Source organism: Eutrigla gurnardus (assembly GCF_963514095.1).
Source record: "Eutrigla gurnardus genome assembly, chromosome: 8".
Lineage (NCBI taxonomy): Eukaryota > Metazoa > Chordata > Actinopteri > Perciformes > Triglidae > Eutrigla > Eutrigla gurnardus.
Window position 1 is genome coordinate 26566949 of NC_139922.1, and position 22459 is coordinate 26589407.

At 47.4% G+C, this 22459-nt stretch overlaps 1 protein-coding gene across 1 annotated transcript in view; it reads right to left on the bottom strand.

Moving 5' to 3' along the window:
- mafba (MAF bZIP transcription factor Ba) overlaps nt 1–3531 on the bottom strand; it is a 3613-nt gene extending 82 nt beyond the window's left edge. The window contains exon 1 of the mRNA XM_084015266.1: nt 1–3531. This exon is cut by the window's left edge and continues 82 nt beyond it. Coding sequence (XP_083871392.1) covers nt 1875–2939 — 1065 coding nt within the window. The 5' untranslated portion in view covers nt 2940–3531 and the 3' untranslated portion in view covers nt 1–1874.
- Nucleotides 3532–22459: the final 18928 nt, after the last annotated feature.

Sequence of the window (22459 nt, forward strand, 5' to 3'; positions counted from 1 at the left end):
AACCAGCCTGAATGGAACAGTTCAAATTTAAGTGTTTTTTTTTTTACTATTATTTATATAAACAGGATTGAAAATTGATCCCCATCATCGCGAAGTCCATGAAAACAGGTGAAAACAAAACAACAACCCGCTGCTGCAGTTTCAGTTCGATTTCAACACAGTTGAATCAGTAACAAAACCAACACACGTGAAATGCATGACGTTTCAACAATATTCAAATGCAAGCACCATGCTTATTCGATATGATCCGACAGTTAATTTAAATCATTAAAATAAAACCTTTTAACTATGCATCTGGCCAGCAGAACCAGAATCATCAAATAATAATAAAACAGACACAAACTTAAACTTATTACAGAAACATTTTGTTTTCATTTTGAGAATTTGCACAACCTGAATCCCCTTTTTTTACTGACCGGCAGAAAAAAATGAAGGAAAACATAGAATATTAATAGTCATATTGTATTAAAAACGCTCGCGCTGTCTAAATATGAACTCTCCAAAAACCCCTGACGTTTGATAAAAATAGAAAGCATTAATATTAGTGATAATTCGCTCGGAACGAGAGCTTTATTTTGGGGTGTGACGTGTTTTAAAGACTTTGTGTGTGTAAAACACGTCACCTCGGTGTGACCGGCTCCGGTAACACTGCGGCCCACATGTTCCTGCAGCTTCACACACACCAGAGTCCGGATTAAACCTCTGCACGTCCAGGCCTGAGTGTGACAACATCACGGTGTATAGAATATAGAATGATAGTATGTCTTCCTGCAGGGAGGTCTGCGCAAACTTCAAAATGAAAAAACCTGCAAAATCATCATCCAAAAGTGCACTTGACACACAAAGTTGTTATGTATTTAAATGCAACACAAGAGAGAGAGAGAGGGGGATGCATACTCTCTCGACCATTAAACCCCCTCATGATAAAAAAAATAATGGAAAAAAACACAAAGAAAGACAGAAGTTCAAACCAGCCTCCTCGATCTTGTGCAGTTTTTTTGCGGTTGCATAATATTTACAAGCCCAAAGAAAAGACCCACACGCACGCACACGCACGCACACACACACACACACACACACACACACACCATGACACTGCACCGGCAGTCCTGCTGTTCTGTCCTCTAACCCCCCCCAAACAAAGAAGCGCAGATCAACAACATGCTCTGAATATACACGGAGATGAAAGTACAAAATAGAAATTATTACCGTACATGTCCAGCATGCAGGATTAATATTTAATGCAGATTTTTTTGTTTGTTTCAATATATATTCGAATATAACCAAGCAGGCAATAAATCAATGAGATGTTGCATAAAATGCCCCCCCTCCCCCCCCCCCCTCCCAGTGACGGGTTCGTAGACAAAGTCAAAGTTTGCATAAGTGGAGCTTCTTTCTTTTTTCTTGTCCAACGTGAGTCTGTGGCGCGAGGCCAGGCTGCGCGCGCGCTCATAACAACGTCATCATTTTTGGAGAACATAAAAAATCCCCCCCCCCCCAACGCTACTTACAGATTATTTCAAAGCTGTAGCCTCAAATGAAGAGAAATGAAACAAACAAAAAAAGAAAAGTTCATCAGCCGCTCCTCCTCCTCCTCCTCCTCCTCCTCCTCTTCCTCGTTGAAGGAGGAGGACAAAAGTCTGCTCACTACAAGCAACTCCTCTACAAAGTTGCTGCTCTACGTTGCTCTTTGTATCTCAGTTGACACGTGGATGGAGAGATGAATATATATGAGAATACTATCGATGATTACTCTTCTAATATGAATATAAGTGTTGCCGTTATTAGTAGAAGTATGGATTATTATCGTTTTGTTCAGTCATTGGTGGAGAAAGGAAAGGGGGGGGGGGGGTGGGGGGGTCACGAGAGGACACTCACATGAAGAACTCTGGGGATGACGGGTTGTCGCTGGTGGATCCGGCCTCGCGGAACCCGCTCGCGGGCCCCGAGCCCGTCAGCTTCTCACACTTGAGTTTGTAGGCGTCCCGCTCCCGCGCCAGCCGGCTGATCTCCGCCTTCAGCTGCTCCACCTGGTTGATCAGCTGCGTCTTCTCGTTCTCCAGCACGTGCTTCTGCTGCACGCGCTTGTACCGGCAGGACTGCGCGTAGCCCCGGTTCTTCAGGGTCCTGCGCTTCTGCTTCAGGCGGATGACCTCGTCCTTGGTGAAGCCCCGTAGGTGTCTGTTGAGCTCCCGCACCGACATGGACACCAGCTGGTCGTCGGAGAAGCGGTCCTCCACGTTGAGCCCGCCCCCGGAGCCGTGGTGCCCCGACTGGCCCAGGTGGTGGTGGTGGTGGTGGCGGTGGTGGTGCAGCGACTGGTGGGAGTCCGGGGACATCGGGGACGGGCTGTCGGGGTCCTGGCTGTGGTGGTGGTGGTGCTGGCTGTGCGGGTGGCTGTGTCCGGCCGGGTGTCCGGACAGCTCGTCGGCGTGGTGCGGGATGCCCGCCGCGTACGGGTGGTGGTGCTGCTGGCCGTGGCCGTGGTGGTTGTGGTGGTGGTGCGGGCCCCGGTAGCCCTCGAAGCCGCCTTGCTGCTGCAGCTGCTGCTGGACGTGCGGAGGCGGAGGGTGGCCGTGAGCCGTGGCTCCGATCAGGGCCTCCACCGCGTCCTCGGGGGTCAGGCTGAGCGTCTGCGGGTCTATCTGCTGGTGGTAGCCGCTGCTCGGCATCCAGTACAGCTCCTCCAGGTGGCTCTTCTGCTCCGTGGGGCTGAAGCTGGGCGAGGAGGGCACCGAGCTGCAGGGCGTGCTGATGGGGGTGGACGACACGGAGCCCTGCGGCTGGAGACGGGTACACTGGCGCACGGCGCTGCGCTCCAGCCCGGCCAGGCCTTCCTTCTTCACGTCGAACTTCATCAGGTCAAAGTCGTTGACATATTCCAGAGCCAGAGGACTGCTGGGCAGCTCCGGGCCCCCCATGCTCATCTCCGCGCTCATGCTGCCGCCGCGACTCTTTCTGCAGATCTGCAAAACTTGGAGCGCCGCAAAGACTGGCTGTTACTCAGCGTCTCTCTGCTCTCATGCACAGTTCTCTTCCTCCGCCGCCGACTTGCTGGAGCATGAACCACCGTGTGATCGGTGGAGGGGGAGGAAAATGGAAAAAAAAAAAAAAAAAAAAAGTAGCGGAGGCAAACTTTCACACTAATGCTGTGCGCACGGTTTGCGTCATGTAGCCTACTTGTGCTGGATAATCTGGCAGAGCGCGCAGGCGGAGGTAGAAGAGTGCAAAAGTAAAGCCTCAGTCCCTTCAGTAGAAGTGTGCATTCACACCAAAAGATAAATAATAACGATTATTAGAATAAGAATAAAGGCAATACCGCGTCTGCTCGCTGATTGGGCACCAGTCCTCTTCTGCGTTGTAAGTCCTTTTTGTTTTTCTCCAGGAAAATAACAGGAAGCGAAGCAGCGGAGTAAATAGGGCGTCTGATTTCTTTTTTTTTCCGCTGAGAAGCAGCTTTTCCAGCTCTGCACCGCAGAGGTTTCAAGGCTCGCCTCTCGCTCTCTCTCCACTCTGGTATCCAGCAGACTGCGCTCCCAGCCAGCCGGCGCTTTATCCTTATAGCGCGCCGTGACGTCGGGCTGGAAGGGCTGGATCCGGAGCGCGCCGCGCTCCAATGAGGAGCCGGACTCAGCGCCGAGATGCAGGAGGAGGAGGAGGAGGAGGCACACAACACGGGCTTGACAGCTACAGACAGTCAGCTGACCGACTTCCCTAAAAGCAGAAGGTGGGAGGAAAGTGGAGAGGGGGAGGAGTGGGAGGGAGGGAGAAATGCCTTCACTTCACGGACGCGACTCCGCTGCTCCTCCTGTGACAGTTTGAGATCTCAGCGGAGCGACGTGAGTGATTTACAGGCTGCAGACCGATGTGGCACAAAAAACCCAGTGTCTTTAATAATAACACCCACTTTATATGAAATAGGGGATTTGTTTCCAAATGCACCTTAAAAAAAACGACTTTTAAATGACTCTTTTTGCAACTAACGCACGTTACAGTACGTTTGAGTAAAATCCCACAAATCACGTTTGCCAGCAGAGAAACGTGGAGGTGCTGCTGGAAAAGTGAGCCCTCGACCTTTCTGGGTCACGCACGTCTGCGCGTTGCTCTCTGCAAGGCTCCATGCGCTGGTATTGTACAACTTCACAGTTGCGCAACCAAATGAAGTTTCAGGAACGAAGCAAGAGCTGAGCGATGAGGCGGAAGTTGGAGGGAAGAAGAACCAGACCTGCTGTAGAACAGCGTGCACTGCTGGGTCTGATGGCGACCCTCCTGCACCGGACCCCATTGACGTTTTCATGAGTCTAAGCTCTTAGTGTAGCCGTGCCGTACGCGGATGTATCTCTGTTGACAGTGAAGCTTCCTCGGCATCAGGCTCCTCTCGGCGCGGACGTTTAACGCGCAGCATCACAAGGAGTCACCAGAAAACAGGCTCAATGCTGCCGCCGAGTGGCCAACGCGTGAACTGCCCGAGCTGCTTCCATGCGTTTCCTTTTATTTGTGCCTTTGGAGTCTTCTTCTTCTTTTTAGGATCCGCGCACGTTAATTGCTTTTTATGAAGTTTATGAAGTAATGATGACCGAGCACAATTAATCTCATTTAATCACGTGGACACGAGTGAGCTCGCGGACACCGTCTAACAGGTAGTTTGGAGCTGAATCACAGCACCTTAAGGATGTGAGCGCGCAGTTTTGATTAGTGTTTTTAATTTCCCACCAAACAAAAAAAACACATAATAATGGAATGTCTGGCTTCCCTGCAAACAAACAAACTGCGTGTAAATGAGTCAATTTGAAGGATCGATTAGATTATCATTTCGTTTCCACCTCATAGCGGATCGATCAGGCTGCTGAGACCCGATCACGAAGGCTCGTTTGTTTGCCTCAAATTCTTCATCAGTTAGTGATGAACTGGAAACCAGAACCTGATCCCAGACTTCATCCTGGTTTGGGTTTAAAATCTCCACTAATAGTTTGGGTTATTTAATTTTAAATTAAAAGTCTGATATGTATTATTAGACACGGCTATGAAAGAGAAATATATTTTTTAAAAGCGAAAGTTTGTCCATATTTTAAAGATTATATCAACATTTTCACGAAGATGAGACACTTTACAGCCTATTTGCCAGTTTGTTAATATCAACGTTGGCATCAAATTGTTGGTATTATATAAGATTTGACGACGTTATGTCATTACTTTGAAGCTAAATTCCATTCTAATAAACGCGAATTAAATTGTACTTTAAAGTGACTCCTGGTCAGTGTGGTTTTAAAACCCTTGCTTCTGTCTGGTAGTTTGCTGCACCTGTCTGAGCTGCTCGAGTCTCCCTCACATGATGCGTTCAAAGACAAACGTCGCTCTCCTGGCGCAGTGAAAAACGTGCAGGTAGCGTTCACGTCATCCTCGTTTTAATTCCCTCTTAACTGCAGACGAGCTTCTCACTTCTCAGCTCCAACTTCAAAAAAGCGCCCTGAGCGAGCCGAGCCGAGCCGAGCCGTGCCGGGCTGCTCTAAAAACCCCAGCCCCATTAGGTCGTAATGCTCTCTAATATAGCCCGAGTCCACCGTCTAATAGAGGCAGGCAGGCCCGCCGGCGGCTCTCCCCCTTCGGTAATAACGGGCTGTAATGGAGAGACGAGATGTAAAAAAGCTCCACGTCAGCAGCATATCGGTGGTTAATGATCTATTAAGTGATCCGCGTGCTTATGGACAGCGAAAAAAAAGTGTTGATGCTTGCTTATTCGCCCCTAATGAGAGTCCCATCCTACGGATTTTAGGAATGAATAACAGAAATAAAATCACCTTTAAAATGATACATTTAACAGTTGACGCGTGGAGGCTGCAGTGCTGCGGAGCTTCCCACGGCGCACATCTCGCACCTGCAGCGGGCCTGCTGCAGCCGGGCTCGCGCATGCAGGAGGCCCGTGCTGCTGCTGCTGCTGCCGGCTGGAGGAAGAGGCGCGCTGCCCCCCCACCGCCAACAAACGTGGATGTGTATTCTGCTCCAGGACTCGTCCGTGCGTGTGCACTTTGCTGCACGGAGGCCGGGACGCGGTGCCAAAGACGTCCGGAGCGCAAACCCGGTGTCTATAGGAGGATGCGGCGGCCATATGGAATACTTTCTTTTTTTCCCTCTTGTTGTTGCAGTCAGGAGCAGACTCTGTGTCTCGCTCTGAGGTAAACTGTCGGTTTTATTTGCGCGTCTTTTGGCCGTTTGGCGCGCGTAATGATTAACTGTAATGGCCCCCCGACCATTCCTGGAAATGTTGCAGAACAAAACGGAAGGTAGAGCCGAGCTGGAAGGCCGCTGACAGGCAGAGTGAGGGATGGAGATGGACAGACTGCTTTCGGAAGTGCTGCTTTCATGAGCTTTGACGCAGGAGGCAAGAAAAGAGACGCGTTTTAACCCGCGGAACCGCGTCCGTTACGCAGCAACATCCTGCTTTTAACATGTATAAAAATGAGTTTTCACTTCATGAACTAATAAATGCAAAATGTAAAATTCAACGTTTAGCTTATTTTCATTTTTTCTGTCACTGCATTTCCGGAATATGTTTGAAATCAACCCCATAATACAAACGTGTCTGCGCAGTCATGTTAAATTATAAGTTATTTAATCTGCTTTTTTTAATCACTTATCACACACCTTCTACCCGCGAATCAGTGTGTCAACAGGTGTTTAATTCCAAATAATATTCATCATAATGACGAGGAGAATGAGCCTTTTTTTTTCTTTTTCGTGACAAATCTAAATCATCCGTTTCCAGTTTCCTCTGGTATTCTTGTTTACTGCAGACTGATCGATTATCTCTGTGAAAACATGTATTATTAAGATGTCGTCTGTGTAAACAGGCTCACATCTCCATCAGGGATAATTAACCGAGGAGTCTTTCAGGGGAACACGAGGTGAGATAAGTGCAACGTCTCATTAATATGAAAACGCATCGAGTCAACAGAGGAAATCAATAGTTTATTTTGGAATAAAAAAACTCTGGCTTTTGCTTCCTTTTGTCATAATCCTCCAGCAGTGCTGCCACATTTACCCGGTGAAAGTGGAGATGTGTTTGCAGAGGAAATGAGAGTTTATTTCTTGTGACAGGGCGCCTCTGGTGGCGCGTTTCATCACTGCTAATAGTTTGATGTGCATCATCAGTGACACGCAGCCTTTCTTTTCTCTTTCCCACTCCATGAGACAGCTCCAACTTCAGTTATTTAGTGGTTTTGTTTTTTAAAGAGATGATATAATAATCCGACGGTGAGGCCGAGGCATAATTGTGGGCCTTTTCTGAGATTAGATGTCTCTGATTGACGTGTTGTAAATATAATAATATAATAAATGTCAGTGTGCTCTGAACTGGCTCCATCCCAGAAGCAGAAAAAGAACAATAAATCTGCCTTTTGCTCTGGTCATTTCATTAATGTAAATTGCAATGCTATGTACAATAGTTTGGCTTCTTTCCAGTTGGGTCTTATCATAAACCGGAGCGGCGTAACCGCTGAATGCAGGCGACGCCACAGCAAGCAAATATCAGAGTGCAGGCATAACCTAATTAAAGCCCATATTCTCTGGTCATAACCACAGTTTACATCTGTGTTTTCTCAGCCAATAACTGCTGTTACTCCGAGGAAGGAAACTACATTCCTATGGCATTGAATGCATCATGATGATCTTTTCTACTCACGAGGAGAACCTGTGCCCTTTAAATGGAATTGATAGGTCGCCTTTAAAGTGTACCTTTTATGGACTATATTATGTAGCTTTGCACTGAACGGGTGTTAACATGCCAGTGTGGAGCAGCGCCTTTATTGTTCATGCCCTCCTCTAATAGTCTCTGTGTGGAGTTGTCAGTTCATATCTCTGGCTCCTAGTAAACCTCCACTATATATAATATATAATATATATATACATATATATTATATATTATATATAATTATGTATATATATATAATATATAATATATATGTATATATATATTATATACGTATATATATATATATATATATATATATATATATATATATATATATATATATATATGGGTATGTGTGTGTGTGTGTGTGTGTGTGTGTGAGTGGGTGGGTGTGTGAGTGTGTGTGTGTGTGTGTGTGTGTGTGTGTGGGGGGGGTATGGGTATGTGTGTGTGTGAGGGGGGGTATGGGTATGTGTGTGTGTGTGTGTGTGTGTGTGTGTGTGTGTGTGTGTGTGTGTGTGTGAGTGGGTGGGTGTGTGTGAGTGGGTGGGTGTGTGTGTGTGTGTGTGAGTGGGTGTGTGGGTGTGTGTGTGTGAGTGAGTGAGTGAGTGAGTGAGTGAGTGAGTGAGTGAGTGAGTGAGTGTGTGTGTGTGTGTGTGTGTGTGTGTGTGTGGTGAGTGTGTGTGTGTGTGTGAGTGTGTGTATTTGGATTTGATAGTTTGTTCTGTTTGAAGCAGTGTAGCATTAAAGTGTGGTGGAATCAGCAAGCCTACTAACAGCTGCCTGCTAGTTAGCTGGTTAGCTGGTTAATTGCACCATGCTTTAGTGCTGCAATGGTCTCGCCAGGAAGGGAGCGTACGCAGCTTCGGAGACGGCGGCCCGGCTAGTTGCTAGTTAGCTTGTTCTTCTACAGAGTGGCAGGAAGTATTAGACCCAATGCCAGTGTAGTGTTAAAGCATGGTGGAATTAGCACGCTAGCTAACTGAAATGAGCTGTCACTCATCTGGCGATAGTGGCGTTCATTCCCACGATGTGACGAGAGTGTATTTGAACGTCTGTTCTACTCACGTTCCGTTTCTACGGTTCACTCCCGTTCTCGTGGTTTTCTCTCTTGCGAGAGATCGGACGCTTCCGTCGCCCAACGTCGCCCAACATCGCTCAACATCGCCCAACGTCGCCCAACGTCGCCCAACGCCACGATCTCAGGCCGTGTTGTCATTCACGCTGCCTTTATCAAACATCTCTACTCCCCACTCCTCCGTCTCCCCCTCCCTCCCTCCCTCTCTCCCCCTCTGCCCTCCCTCCCTCGCTGGGTGACCTCCTTGCCTCTTCTTGCCTCCTGGCTCTCTCACCCCTCTCCTCTGGCCCTGGCCCTGCCCACCCTGGGTCATTTATCATGGGCCAGGAGGGGAGCCCCTGGGCCTGCAGGCCCCTGTCAGCTCCTGCAATCGCCTCTTTGTGGCTCCCAGCAAACAAGTGTCGGATCAGCAAAAGTCTATTAAAGCCTGGTGGGCCTTTCTCAGCCAATTGGGTTCGGGTCACTGAGCTGCTCTCTTCGCTGCTCCGAGAGCTCTTTGTGTCGCCGCCGTTCGCTGACACAGATCCCCACAAGATTAATGATTTTTAGCAGCCATTTGGGTCTCATTCGCAGGGTCCTTCTCTCTTTCTCTTTGCTTCCACTTTTATCCACTCGTTCTGTCCTCTTTTTTTCTTTAACCTATTTCTTCTTCACTCTACCGCCTGATTTCTCTCTCATGGTAGTCATGTATTTATATCATGATGGTCTGTGTTTTTATGGTAGAAAGGGGTTGAAACGGCAGAGTGTTGGGCTCCCGCCTGATAAATCCAGAGGATGTTAAGAAACTCGATCGTCCACATTACACTCCTGGCAGGCTTCCCCGCACACAGCCTCAGGAGGCTGAGAGTAATTTGAAATCGTCCAGCCCCACTTCCACGACTTCCATGTTGCCATGTTCTCAGTGTTGTTTCCAGTAATTACTGCAGGTTAAGTGCATCGTCCCGGAGCCCATGGAGGCAGCTCTATCCCTCACCTGGGACATGACTCAGCACAGTTCAGGTCATCCGGCCATTTCCCTGACCACTGGACCACACCCGGCCTACTCTAAAGCCACAGGACGGGCTGTTTACGAACGACTCGTGTTCGCTTACATCACGTAATGTAATGGTTGTTTTACTTACTGGCTGAAGTTTTCTCAGGGACGCCGCCTCGCACTCACATGGTAATTCATATGAAGTCCACAAACATCTTCATCATGCATGTTTTTCTTAAGCTTTAAAAGGGGTTGATGGTCTTTAGATGAGATCATCTGTCCCTCCTCACGCTGCTTGTTGTGATGTGTCTGCATGTCGACCGTAGATATGGTAGAACATTCTCATTCACAGCGACGCAGCAGGTTCCCTGATGAACGAGTAAAACCAGCAGTGGAGCAGGAACGTTACGAAGCGTAGAGTCAGAATGTAAATGAGGGAAAAAGCACTCAAGTCACAGTGTGGGAAAGCACATTGCTGGCTCATTTTAGCTAGCTGCCCTGCTAATTCCCCCATGCTTTTATGCTACAACGGCAGCCAAGCAGCGAGCTGGTCTAACGGTCTCTCCGCCTCGCCGCTGTGGAGAAGCTAACTAGCCAACCATCCGTCTCTAGCGTCCGCTGTCTTCCCAGCAAGCTGCAGAAACACGTCAGGCCTCAGTGACGTGTGTTTTAACAATAATCAACATTTTATTTATACCCGCACTCATTTTAGTTCATATTAACTGTAGCAGAAACACTGTCTGAGGCGTGATTTTGTTTTGAGAAAGTAGTAAGTTTGGAAAATACCCCGTTGATTTGACAAACCGACGCCCCTGTAGCTTCAGATTATGAATTATGTTCCCCACTAGACGAGGGATGTGGATGACGTGGAGGATCCTGAGTCAAAGGTTGTGGACCTGAGGAACGATTACAGCCACGACTTCAACAACACTTTTATTTATTTGCTGATGTCCTCTGAGTTCTTCCTTTTAACATAATGAAAGTCTCGGCTATTACAGAGAGGTCCAGTGTTTCCCAGACGTTTCCTCTTTTTCTTGTCTTTCTGGGGACCCACCTCATTTCAACAGTGATCATAAACGTGAATATTTGTGCATTAATAAGCCTTCCCGACCATTTCCACATCACCTTATATTATCTTGAATCTCAGCCATTTAGAAAAGATATACTTTGATCAATCATAATGAAACATGGACATGTTAAATACTTTACCAAATAAATACATTTGAGTAGATTAAACAGGCTCTTGTTTTCTAGTTTCATAGATCCAGTGTTATAAGGAGCTACAGCGAGCAGAATAACGGTGCTCTCCAGATATAAATGTTGGTCTGGATGTTTTCCGTGGCGAGGCCGTGTGTGGCGGCGCTGAAGGAAACTGTGTGTAAATATAATGTTCTTCCTGTCAGCAGGTCGGCCGGCGTTTCACCCTAAACTCCCCCCGTGTGTTTCAGGACTGAATGGATGAACCCGGCCTGCCGCCGTGTCCATCCACCTGCCCTGCTTCCTGTCTGATTAATCTGTGTGTGTGTGTGTGTGTGTGTGTGTGTGTGTGTATGTGTGTGTGTGTGTGTGTATGTGTGTGTGTGTGTGTGTGTGTGTGTGTGTGTGTATGTTAGCCTGTGTGTAAATGGTTATAGATGGGGCGACACCACCACACTGGCAGTCTGAATCATTACTCACAAAGATAGGGAGAGACCCCGGGCCGAGGAACCCCTAACATCCTCCTCCTTCCTGCAGACACACACACACACACACACACACACACACACACACACACACACACACACACACACACACACACACACACACACATCCCCAGGTTATTCATTCCTAAGCAGAGTGCCTGGCATCCCCCCCCTCTATGAAGAGACTGAAGCTCTTGGAAGAGGGGGGTGAGGGATGGTGTTTGATTGGGTCTCCTACTCTTTGTTTGCACTCTTCCTCTTGTCTGTTCACTCGTCATTTCTCTTAATCTTCCATTTCCATCTCTTCCTCTCTCTCTCTGTCTTCCTCTCTCTTTTTATTCTAGCCCCCCTCCCCCCACAGCTACTTGTTTCATGAGACCAAAGGTCAGGATGATAAAACACCTCTGCTACGTTGTACTTTCACTTTAAGTCTCTTAACTTTGATTCTCAGCTACAAGCGTCTCGGGTCAGGGGCGTGGCTCAGGTGTGACGAGGCGTTCGTTAGAGGTTAGAGAAGATGAGTACAAACCTTTTTTTCTGCAATTGATTGCAAAACCCAAAAATCGTACCTAAGGTTTTTTTATACTTCCTTCCTTATGAGCCGCTCGGGTTACGGAGACGTTTCTGGTGTGTCTGACGAAGCATCGTTACGTGACGAGCTGGAATGAAAAGGTGTTTGAGAAACACTTGTAGCTGGAATAAACATTAAACTGGTGCAGTTTCCTCTGCATATTTATAATAATCATTTGGCATTTATTGCAAATCTTTCCCCGATGCAGTCTTATTTAGTCGCACCCTTTGTCTGCATACTTTATGGAATATATGAGAGCAATTATAGCCCCATCATGAAGACCTTAACAGAAATACTGTTATCTTTATTGGAAACGGTGCAGAGATGCCGTGTGTGTTCGTACATTTGATTTGAGAGAGAAGGTGTGTTTGGTGCTGAACATGTCTGTTTATAGCGTGTCCATGTGTGTCTGCAGCAGCATGTATGGGGGGGGGGGGGGGGGGGGGGGGGGGGTACAGGAAGCCAGCCTGTAAATAAATCTGTTTGGGGATTGGGGGTGCGGGGATGAAATATGGTCCCAGCGATGTGGAGCAATGTGAAAAACTCGGCAACGCCAGGGAATAACAAATCTCCTGATGTCGCCTCGCCGCAAAATAAATACACTCCCCCGTACAAGTCATCCATCTGGACTATGAGTCTCAACAAAGACGCCCCCAATACATCCCCACACACACACACACACACACACACACACACACACACACACACACACACACACACACACACACACACACACACACACACACACACAGCAGCCATATTTATTTACACATTTATTTATTTGTTTGTTTGTTGAATTAAACTGCTAGTGGGGCCATTTGAAAGTGAATTTATTGTTTTATTTTGTGTGTGAATGTAACATGAACGCCCCCCCCCCCCCCCCCCCCCCAACACAACCTCTCCTTAAAATCTGTCTTCACGGGAGGTTTGAAGGCGACGTGAGTTTAACTAATGATTGAAGAATTACAATCAGCCTCAACAACTTAAATGTGGACTGAATGAGGGACTCATCATCTCACGTTATGAGCTTTAGCTTCAGCTTTTAACGTGGAATTTAGGCATCAGAGGCGAAGCCACGCCCCTTCGGTGTCCCATTTTGGAAAAACATGTCCACGACACACACAGAGAGACGTCTTTTTACTGTCTTATACTCACTTGTTTTACTTGTAAAAGCATTTTTAAAGTGACAAAATGTCTAATTAATGGTACAAAACGGGATGAAAGCATTCTTGTGCGTATTTGTTCATGATAAGGTCCGATGATGGTTGTGTCCTCTCTGACTACGTTGGTCCACCAGACTGCATTAAAAAGCCTTAAAGCTCAAATATAGGACGTAAAGACTCCGTGAACAGAAACAGCAAACATCAGGGCGCTTGCTTTTACAATGCAGGGATGCAATGTTTCTTTTCCAATTAAGCTCTATTCTCTGGGCTTAATTAGGTCAGGCGGTGTGCCGGTGTGGGGGGGTCGCCCCGTCCCTCCCAGGGATGAATATTAGCCCTCGTTGTTTGCAAATAGGTGATGTATGGTGGCCATATCTCTCGCTGCTGAATGTTTTTTAGAAATTTCCTCTCCTTTATCAATTGACTAACAAACCCATGTATCACTGCCACTCTCTCCCCCTCCCCACATAAATTAAATAGCCCTCCCTCCCTCTCTTACCTCTCACTTCCCTCTGCTTGTCCTCCACCCATTCCCTTTGCTCCTTTTATTCATGTTATTACACTCTGAAACACACATCACACCTCCAGCAGTCAGAACTAATCCTCCTCCTCCTACTAATAATGCACTTACATGGCCATCACAACTCCCCCCCGATGTGATGGAGACAATAACTTTGCTTTCCGCTGATTAGCGCTCCGCCTCCAGCTTATTATTTGATGTGTCATCAGGCGGAGGTTTGACGCTCGTCATCACCACGGAGAATGTTTACCCGTTCCCCGTTTATCGCTCTGAAAACCTGCCGTCTCTCAGATGGACGGCGAGTAAAGAGCTACAGGCTGGAGCCGGGCGGCTGCCTCTCCGCCGCGAGACCATGACAGGAGGCCGATTATGCCTGAGTGCCATATTGTAAAGTACTCATCATTAGCGGGCCCATCCCGGTTAACGACCGCACTGGAGATAAACAGGGGGCGATGCGGAGAGCCATCTTAATCAGGAGGGCCGTTTCAGAGTGGGGCTCTGTCATTACCACAGCTGCATCACACCAGGATGTGGGAGATGTCGCGCTGCGGCGCCGCCGAGCCTCGAGCTGCTCGCTGCTGTTCTGATTGGCCCTGAAAAAACCAAAGAACGGAGAGATGGGAACACATCCAGCCAGATTAGATTAGTACGGCGTACTGGAGGTCTCCGGTAACGGCCTCGCAGCGTGAGACGAGCTGCATGTGGAGCTGATGGGAATCCCACTCCCTTCTGGTTCTCCACTCCCTCCCTCCTCTCTGCTGGTCTCCTCCCAAACCATCAGCACATAGATGTGTGATCAGGCTGGTAAATGACAGCTTAAAGCAGGACTCGCTTGTCTTTGCAGGTCAATGAGCTCGTACATTTACAGAAATGTGTGGAGAAGGTCATCCTTCTTCTCCACTCCTTCAGCATCAGGACAGTTTGGGTAAAAACATTCACCACAAAATGTTGTGTGAGACTACATTATAATGTTTGTCATGTCAGAACAAAGAAAACATCCAGAATACACATGTAGGTGTTTATTGTACTACTTTGTCTGTTTGCTTCTGTAGATTTCTTCTAAATTCACCCGTAGTGTCTTTGAAATGTTACCATCCATATCTTCTCTGATGTTTATTCCTCTCTATGTTCTGAAGGTTTCCACAGAGGGTTTGTTCACATTTCATTCGCAGCCACATTTTATTACCAAAAAGTGATAAAAATAGATTTTTTAAATGCCTATTGATGGTATTTTCTGATTTATGAAGCGATACAAAGAGGAATCCCCCTCTGTAACTCAATAAAACAGGATATTTGAACCTGGCTGTATCCTGTAAAGTAGCACATATTAAATAAGATAATGCCACATAAGCATTTTTAAAAACACCATTTCAGAAAACTTACATGGTGTTTGTTGTGTCGTATTTTACAGTTTAAAAAAGCTGCTTAATAAATGCCAATTATGAGAACAGCTCAGCTGATTAAACCATCATCACAGCGTCTGTCATTCCACTTTTAACACCCTCCATGTCCATCCTTCCCCCTCCAGGGCATCCGGCGTTGCCTCGCCACGTCTCCGGCAGCGTTGCTCTCTTGTCCTCCGACGGACGGCGAGCTGCCGGACAGGCCGGCTCTCCCCACAAACGCTTGAACAATTGGAGGTAAATACGTTGGAGACAGCCCATTTGTTTTGTGCCGGCGGTGATGCATGCTTTTGCAGCAAGCAGCACATTTTTACCACGCAGCCCAAAGCAGCTGTGAGTAATGGACTGCTCCGGCCTGTCCACTCATTCTGCTATTTTTATTATTGTCTCCCTTATAGTTTTCATTTTTCATATCAGGGGGAGAGAGAGGGAGTGCACAGCGTTCCCTTCAAGTATGTTCTTTCCTTAAAAGAGGCGGGAAGCAAGAACCCCCCCGTTCCACTCACTTCATCATCTTCCATCAACCATCCCTCGCTTTTTTTAGTCCGACTGACAGATTTTGTTGGATGCCAGGAAGAGACAAATAAGGGATTATCAACAGACAGCACAATAATTCAGGTTGGACAGCTTCATAATAATTTTTCATCCATCCATCACTGTTTGTCTCTGGCATGTTGTTGGGTTCAGCCTCTGGGGATTCAGGCCGGGGGGAGACCCGGGAATCTGACCACATTACCGTCCCACTTTAAAACAGTTGTTGATTCTATTATTTTTGGGAGTGAAGTGGGGACAATGCACAGCCAAGGGCTGCAGGTCGGACTCGAACCCCCGACCAAATGAGCGTCCTGACACACAAACGTGTGGTTATATGAACCTTGGTGAGGTTTAGTCAAAGATGCTTTCTCTTATTATGACATTGAAACAAACATGCAGAAGCATTTGGTTCACACGGGACATGAACAGCAGTCACCGGGGTGAAAGTCCTGTGTTTTTTGCGGACTTGTTTGAGAACTAATCTGTGACGCGTGAAGCAGTCCCGCTGTGTGGAAGGTGTTTTTGAGGAGACGACAGAGACGAAGAAACAACTTGAACTGGAACCGAGTCTCCGAACAGAATACAGGAAGCTAACACCGAAGGAAGCTTTTTCCAGCTCCGGCTTTGAAGATGATTCACTAAGTAGCTAAAATTATCTGCCGCGGGCCCCGGGGAGGAGGCTGGTGTTTTGCATTGAGCCACTCGTATGGGCACCTATAATGGGGGCCTCTTAATTCCACTGACAGCTTTACAGGAGCTGAGTTATGGAGGCGCGGCCGTGCTGCTCGTTAGGCTCTCGCCAGGCTTCACACTGGGTTACACTAATACCTCCCCCCCTCCACTGCCCTTTCCCCTGCACACACACACACACACACACACACTCTCACACACACACACACACACACACACTCTCACACACACACACACACACACTCTCACACACACACACACACACACTCTCACACACACACACACACACACTCACACACACACACTCACACTCACACACACACACACACACACACACACACACACACACACACACACACACTCTCACACACACACACACACACACACACACACACACACACACACACACACACACACACACACACACACACACACACACACACACACACACACTCTCTCTCACACACACACACACACACACTCGGAGCTGCTGGCCCACACAATTCCTCCACACCTTTCTTGTATAATGGGGGATATTTGTTCAGCTGATGTTGGTATCAGATTTATTTCCTCTGCCCTCTTCCACCTACATTTCTCCTCCCCCGTCCTCCTCCCTCCTTGTGCCCACCAGGCCAACACCCCCCCCCCCTTTGCTCGACAGTAGCCCCGTCCTGCCGGGTGATCCATCTCTGTCAGTCTGCTAAAATGATAATGCCAATTAAAGCAGAGGAGTAATTGCCCTCCGCTGCCTCTGATCCCCTGCAGACCCTCAACAGGAGCCACGGCCCCAAGTACAAATGAGACCCGGTGGCCCCTAGAGGCCCCTCCACCGGGCCAGCGTGGAGGACAGGTGGGGGGGATGTAGATCGGAGGGGGAGGGGTGATTTGTAACTTTTAACCTCCACTGATCACCGATGGCCTTGACAAGGAAGGAGTGGAGGGAAGAGGAAAAGATAACACACACACACACACACAAGCAGAGATGGGTCGCACATGGGTGAACACACACACACACACACACACACACACACACACATGTTCAAGGTCGCTGTCAGAGGACTTATGGCCCCTGCCACTGCACACAGACTCTCAGTGTGAGGAGCCTAATAGGAAGTGAAAGGACTGTAACGCCACTGATCAGAGGTGACATCGCTGCACTCCCGGGTCAGCCAGGCGGCCATTATTACCAGCGTCCCCATCACAAATTCACTTTTAGGGTCTTTCTTCCTTATAACGTGGCACAACACATGGTTTGGTTCTTGGCATCGAACGGACGATATTTACAGCTCGATGTGTCCTCTGTTGTTTCCAGGAGGAGGGAAGGTGACCGGACGCAGCTCCTCCAGGTACGTCTGTTACTTTCTACCAATCTCACTGATTATTGCTTCGCTAATAAACACAAAAAGGCTTTCACACTGTCGATGAAGGCAACCAATCACGTTGTGCAGAACGGACATGGTCAAAACAACACAGGGGCTCCGTAGGCAGAACCAAGACGGCAAACTTTCAACTTCAGATTCACTTCTTCTGTTCCTCCCTTTCACAATAAAAGCCCTAGACATACATACTGTACCTGTTTTACTCAAATTCACTCTGCTGTGGGTCAACAGGATCCTGGTGGTCGGCCCTCCGCCGGCAAGAGTCTGTTCTACCCTTTCATCCAAAAGAGCCGTTCCAACGTTCTCATGGGCAGCTGACAATTTAATGTTTAATTAAAAAATAATGAACACATCCATCAGGTGATTCATTCTGATTCTTTAATAACACAAAGATGATTATGAGAAGAATCCACCGTAGTGACTAAACCACCTCCTACCAGGCAGCCATGACAGCCCCATGTGTTACTGCATCCTTATGGCAGCGTGTGTGTGTGTGTGTGTGTGTTATTACTGCTCAGCTCTGGGAGTGTGTGGGTGGACGGCTGGTTGCCGGACCAAGTGTGTAGGTGGCTGTTAACACAGGCGCTGTCACCCGTCATGACCGGGTGCTGACCTGCCGCTCAGAGCGCCGGGAGGGTGCAACAGCAGGGAACGCTGTTGATCTTCTTCCACAGCTTGAAAAGGATCGAACGCCACGTTGTGAACAAATGGTGCCGCCATCGTACTTTAACTTTATCTGTTCAATCTGTGGACGCGTAAGCACATTTCAGACACGTGAGAGCCACGTTTGTGTGGTGCATGATGGGACGAGGCGCCGCCGCCTGAACATCAGGAGAGCAGCTGATGAGCTCCGTCACAAGAGTAATGATCACCAGAGCCTGGATGTGACAATAATCTGCTCTAACTTCATCAACACAGTTCACGCCAGCAGGCCGCCAAATGCTTTCAATATGTTCCGCGTTGTGATCGTCCTCTCGGCTCCAATTCATCGTTACAGCAACGCCGATGGAACGCGGAGGCCCACACAGACGCCGAGCGCCGTCACGCCTTAGCGCCACGTCGCGGGCCTCGTGCTAACATTGACTTATTACACGGCAGCGTGCCGCCAAATCCATAATTAGACTCCTTTTTGTTGCCCCCGTTGTTGTTGAAAATGTAATTATGAAAGATGAAACACAGCCTTCAATGAGATGGCTGTAAAATAGCATAATTAATATGGGCTTTTGCGAGAACAATCCCCGCTTTACGGGAGCCCCGCGTCGGCCGTGAAATTAATTAAGTGTGCCAGGATTTATGGCCTGTGCTCGGAAATGAAGAGAATTAATCGCCGGCCGAAGATGGATGGTTGCTGGAAAATGATGATGCCCAGGCCCATGTGTGTGTGTGTTGGGGGGGGGGGGCATCTAACTGCTTTAGGGGGCGCTCTTGGAGGGGAATAGAAGGTTTTGACACAATTACACCCCCCAGACAACAGCTGGGCCAGCGGTGGGATGGGGCACTGTTTGGGCCAGCTCGGAGTTATGAGGTTCTTCAACCCACCTGCACCTCTGGGCTCCACGTGGCATCCAGCTTTCCTGGAGAGTTTTTATCTCAGATAGATGAAAAATAAACACGGAACAGACACAATTCTGACTGAATTATTGCATAAAAACACGATTCAATCCAGAGCAAATGGTGATATGAAATGACGTAGAATTACTAATATTAAAAATCTAACCTGCAAAACATCCCAGTTAAATAAATACTGATGTCTCTACATTCAATATAGTCGCCATGACTACTTTTTTAAACTCGTTAGATGTTATTTTATAGTATTTTAGATTAATTGTGAGGTATATGGATATTCTTACACATCCACATGAAATAGTGGACACAGCGACAATTCCAATACAATACAGTAGAGAAATAAGTAAGAAAATGGACCCAAAGATATTCATTCGCTACTTTAAAGCTCCCGGACTAAACCTGCATTCTTTCTAATCATTACACATTTCTCTGAAATTGTCATAATCAGCATATTGATTCTTGAGTTATGGCCACAAACCGGTTTTGTGACAATGCAGTGACCTTTGGCCACCAAATTCAAATCAGTTCAACCGTGACAACTTCCGGGTCTGAGAAGTGAAGCTGAAGCTGGGGTCACTTAAACTGCATTCTCTCTACTAGCCATCAGGGGGCGACTCCTGGTTGAAAAAAGTCTTATTGTATCTCAGTAAACATTGTAAACATGAGTTTATGGTCTCAATCTCTAGTTTCAAGTCTTCTTCAATCCAGCATGATGTTCATTTAGTACATTATGGTCCATTTAGAGTCCACCAGACCAGAAAGCAGGGGATGCTTTAGGGGGCGGGGCTTACCTGCTGATTGACAGGTCTGGGAGTTGTTGTTGTTTTTGTCTTACAACTTTCACACTTTAACTGTGGGTTTTTACTTCATGAGAATTAAATGTCTATTCGGTTGAACTAAGCTCCGCCCTCTTGTGGAACTTCAGGTTCCAAAAGACCAAGATGGCGACGACCAAGATATGATCTATACGGTGTCGGTCGAAGGCGCCCACGTCGGGATCAGCTGACCTCATCACATGGCAACTGCTATTACAACAGATAGTCAACTTTGACCTCCTGCAGTGTCCTTAGACCCAAAACACAACCTCCCAACCGTCCCACTGCCCCTCCACTGACTCGTAGGTGTGTGTGTGTGTGTGTGTGTGTGTGTGTGTGTGTGTTTGCGTGTAATAATGGAAGGCTAATTACCCACCTCCCATGTCCCTGGACAGCGCCACAATGTCTGGGTTAGGTCTGTGTGTGGGATGGTTCTTGGTGGTAATTAGCTTGATACACACACACACACACACACACACACACACAGACAAGATAAATGAAGGCTGGGTGGGTGTCTGTTGTTGGACAGTTGATTGGGCAGGTACGAGGGGAGTGTCTGGGGTCTCCAGAGCATGTCCACTCTGATAATTACGTGTGTGTGTGTGTGTGTGTGTGTGTGTGTGTGTGTGTGTGTGTGTGTGTGTGTGTGTGTGTGCTGAGGAGGAGCTCTCAGCCCAAATTGCTGTCTCTTGTCTCATTGTCAGAGTGATTATGAAATATTGTTTAATTTACTGGGTGGTGGAGTCGTGTGTGATGTTGATGAATCGGACCTTTTATTTCTTCCCTTTATTGTCTGGTGGTTAGGTGTCGAGTGGCCGAGCGCTCCGCCGGTACCCGAGTGAATAGAACCCATGCGCTGTTCCTCCCACACTAATAGAAACGTGTGTTTAATGTGTGGAAATATTGGATAAATGTGAGCTGCACTGTAACAGATCAAAGGGATTTATAACCAATATGAAACGTGAAGCGTCATACGGGAATTCAGTGGAATCATATCCTCTCCGTCTTAGAACAAGGAGCGTTACCATCAACTGTCATCAAGTGAAAAGCAGATACAAGTAGATTCTTATTTCAGGTGATTATACACAAAAGAAAACATCATTATTAACATTCAGAAATCTACACACCGGTCCTTTAATGTAAACGTGTGTTTTTGGTTTTTCTTTCACGTTAATACAACATATAAATGGTAGATTTAATTTTCAGGCCACTTCCGAGCTTCTAAACATGATTTCCTCGTCTTTGAAGCTGAATGAATGCAGACTGAGCCTCGGGAAAGAAACGGAAGTCCGGCCTCCTGAGAGTTTTCCCCGGTGGATCAGAATATCAGAATATCAGAATATCAGAGCAGTGCAGGTACATGTCATGTTATTGAATACATCTATTTTATATATTAAATAATACATATAATTGTTTTTTTTTTTCATATATTGTTAAGTAGATAGACATGACCAGGGATGTGATCTATAAGCGTTAAAAGGGAATTAATCATTTCATCTCTAAACAAGATCAGCAGCAGACTTCCCAGCATGCAATCTTTGCGTAGCGTTAACGAGGGAAGTCGTGTTGGACGTGCAGATCAGAAATAGACGCGCACGAGAGTTTTTAGGAAAAGAGTGTGTGTGTGTGTGTGTGTGTGTGTGTGTGTGTGTGTGATAGAGAGAGGGAGAGAGAGGGAGGTCGAGGCCCACTCTAATTGATTATACGGCTATCGACGGAGGCCCAGAAAAACAGGCACTCACTTTCCTCTTGATTGAATTAAACACCTTTTATGGGGAAAATCGATGAGACGGAGATGATGGGGGGGGGTGTTATGATATGTGGAGGTGTGATCTGTCTTCACCTCACACACACACACACACACACAGACACACACACACACACACACACAGACACACACACAGACAGGTGAGAGGTCTGATGCCATGTTGTAATTCAGGCAAATCAATGCTTTTAAAGCATTTAGCCACGGCCGGTGATGAAGTACAGTCAGAATAGACCCGCCGAGCAATATATGTCCCACACCCAAATCAATCATAATTACAGGAGGGCCAGGCGGGGACGGGGCAGCCGGCAGACAGCAGGGTGACGGGACTCCAGTCAAGACTTTTATAGTTTGATCAAAGATGAAGAGTAAAGAGAGGATTCCAGATCTGAGAGCATCTCTCTGCTCTTCTTGAAGAGGTCGTCGGCAGCAGAAGGAAAGCCCAGACTTCTATCCAAGTGTCCCAGTTAGAAAGCATGCACTATCCCAGGAAGTGGAACTGCTCAATGGAATCATTTTATTATTATTTATTATTCACGCCGGTGCTTTTCCCAGACCGTTCCATCTGTGATCTTTGTGTAACTCAGTGTCCGCTGCCGCTGTAAGACAGCTCCTTCTAAGCCGCCTCCTTTC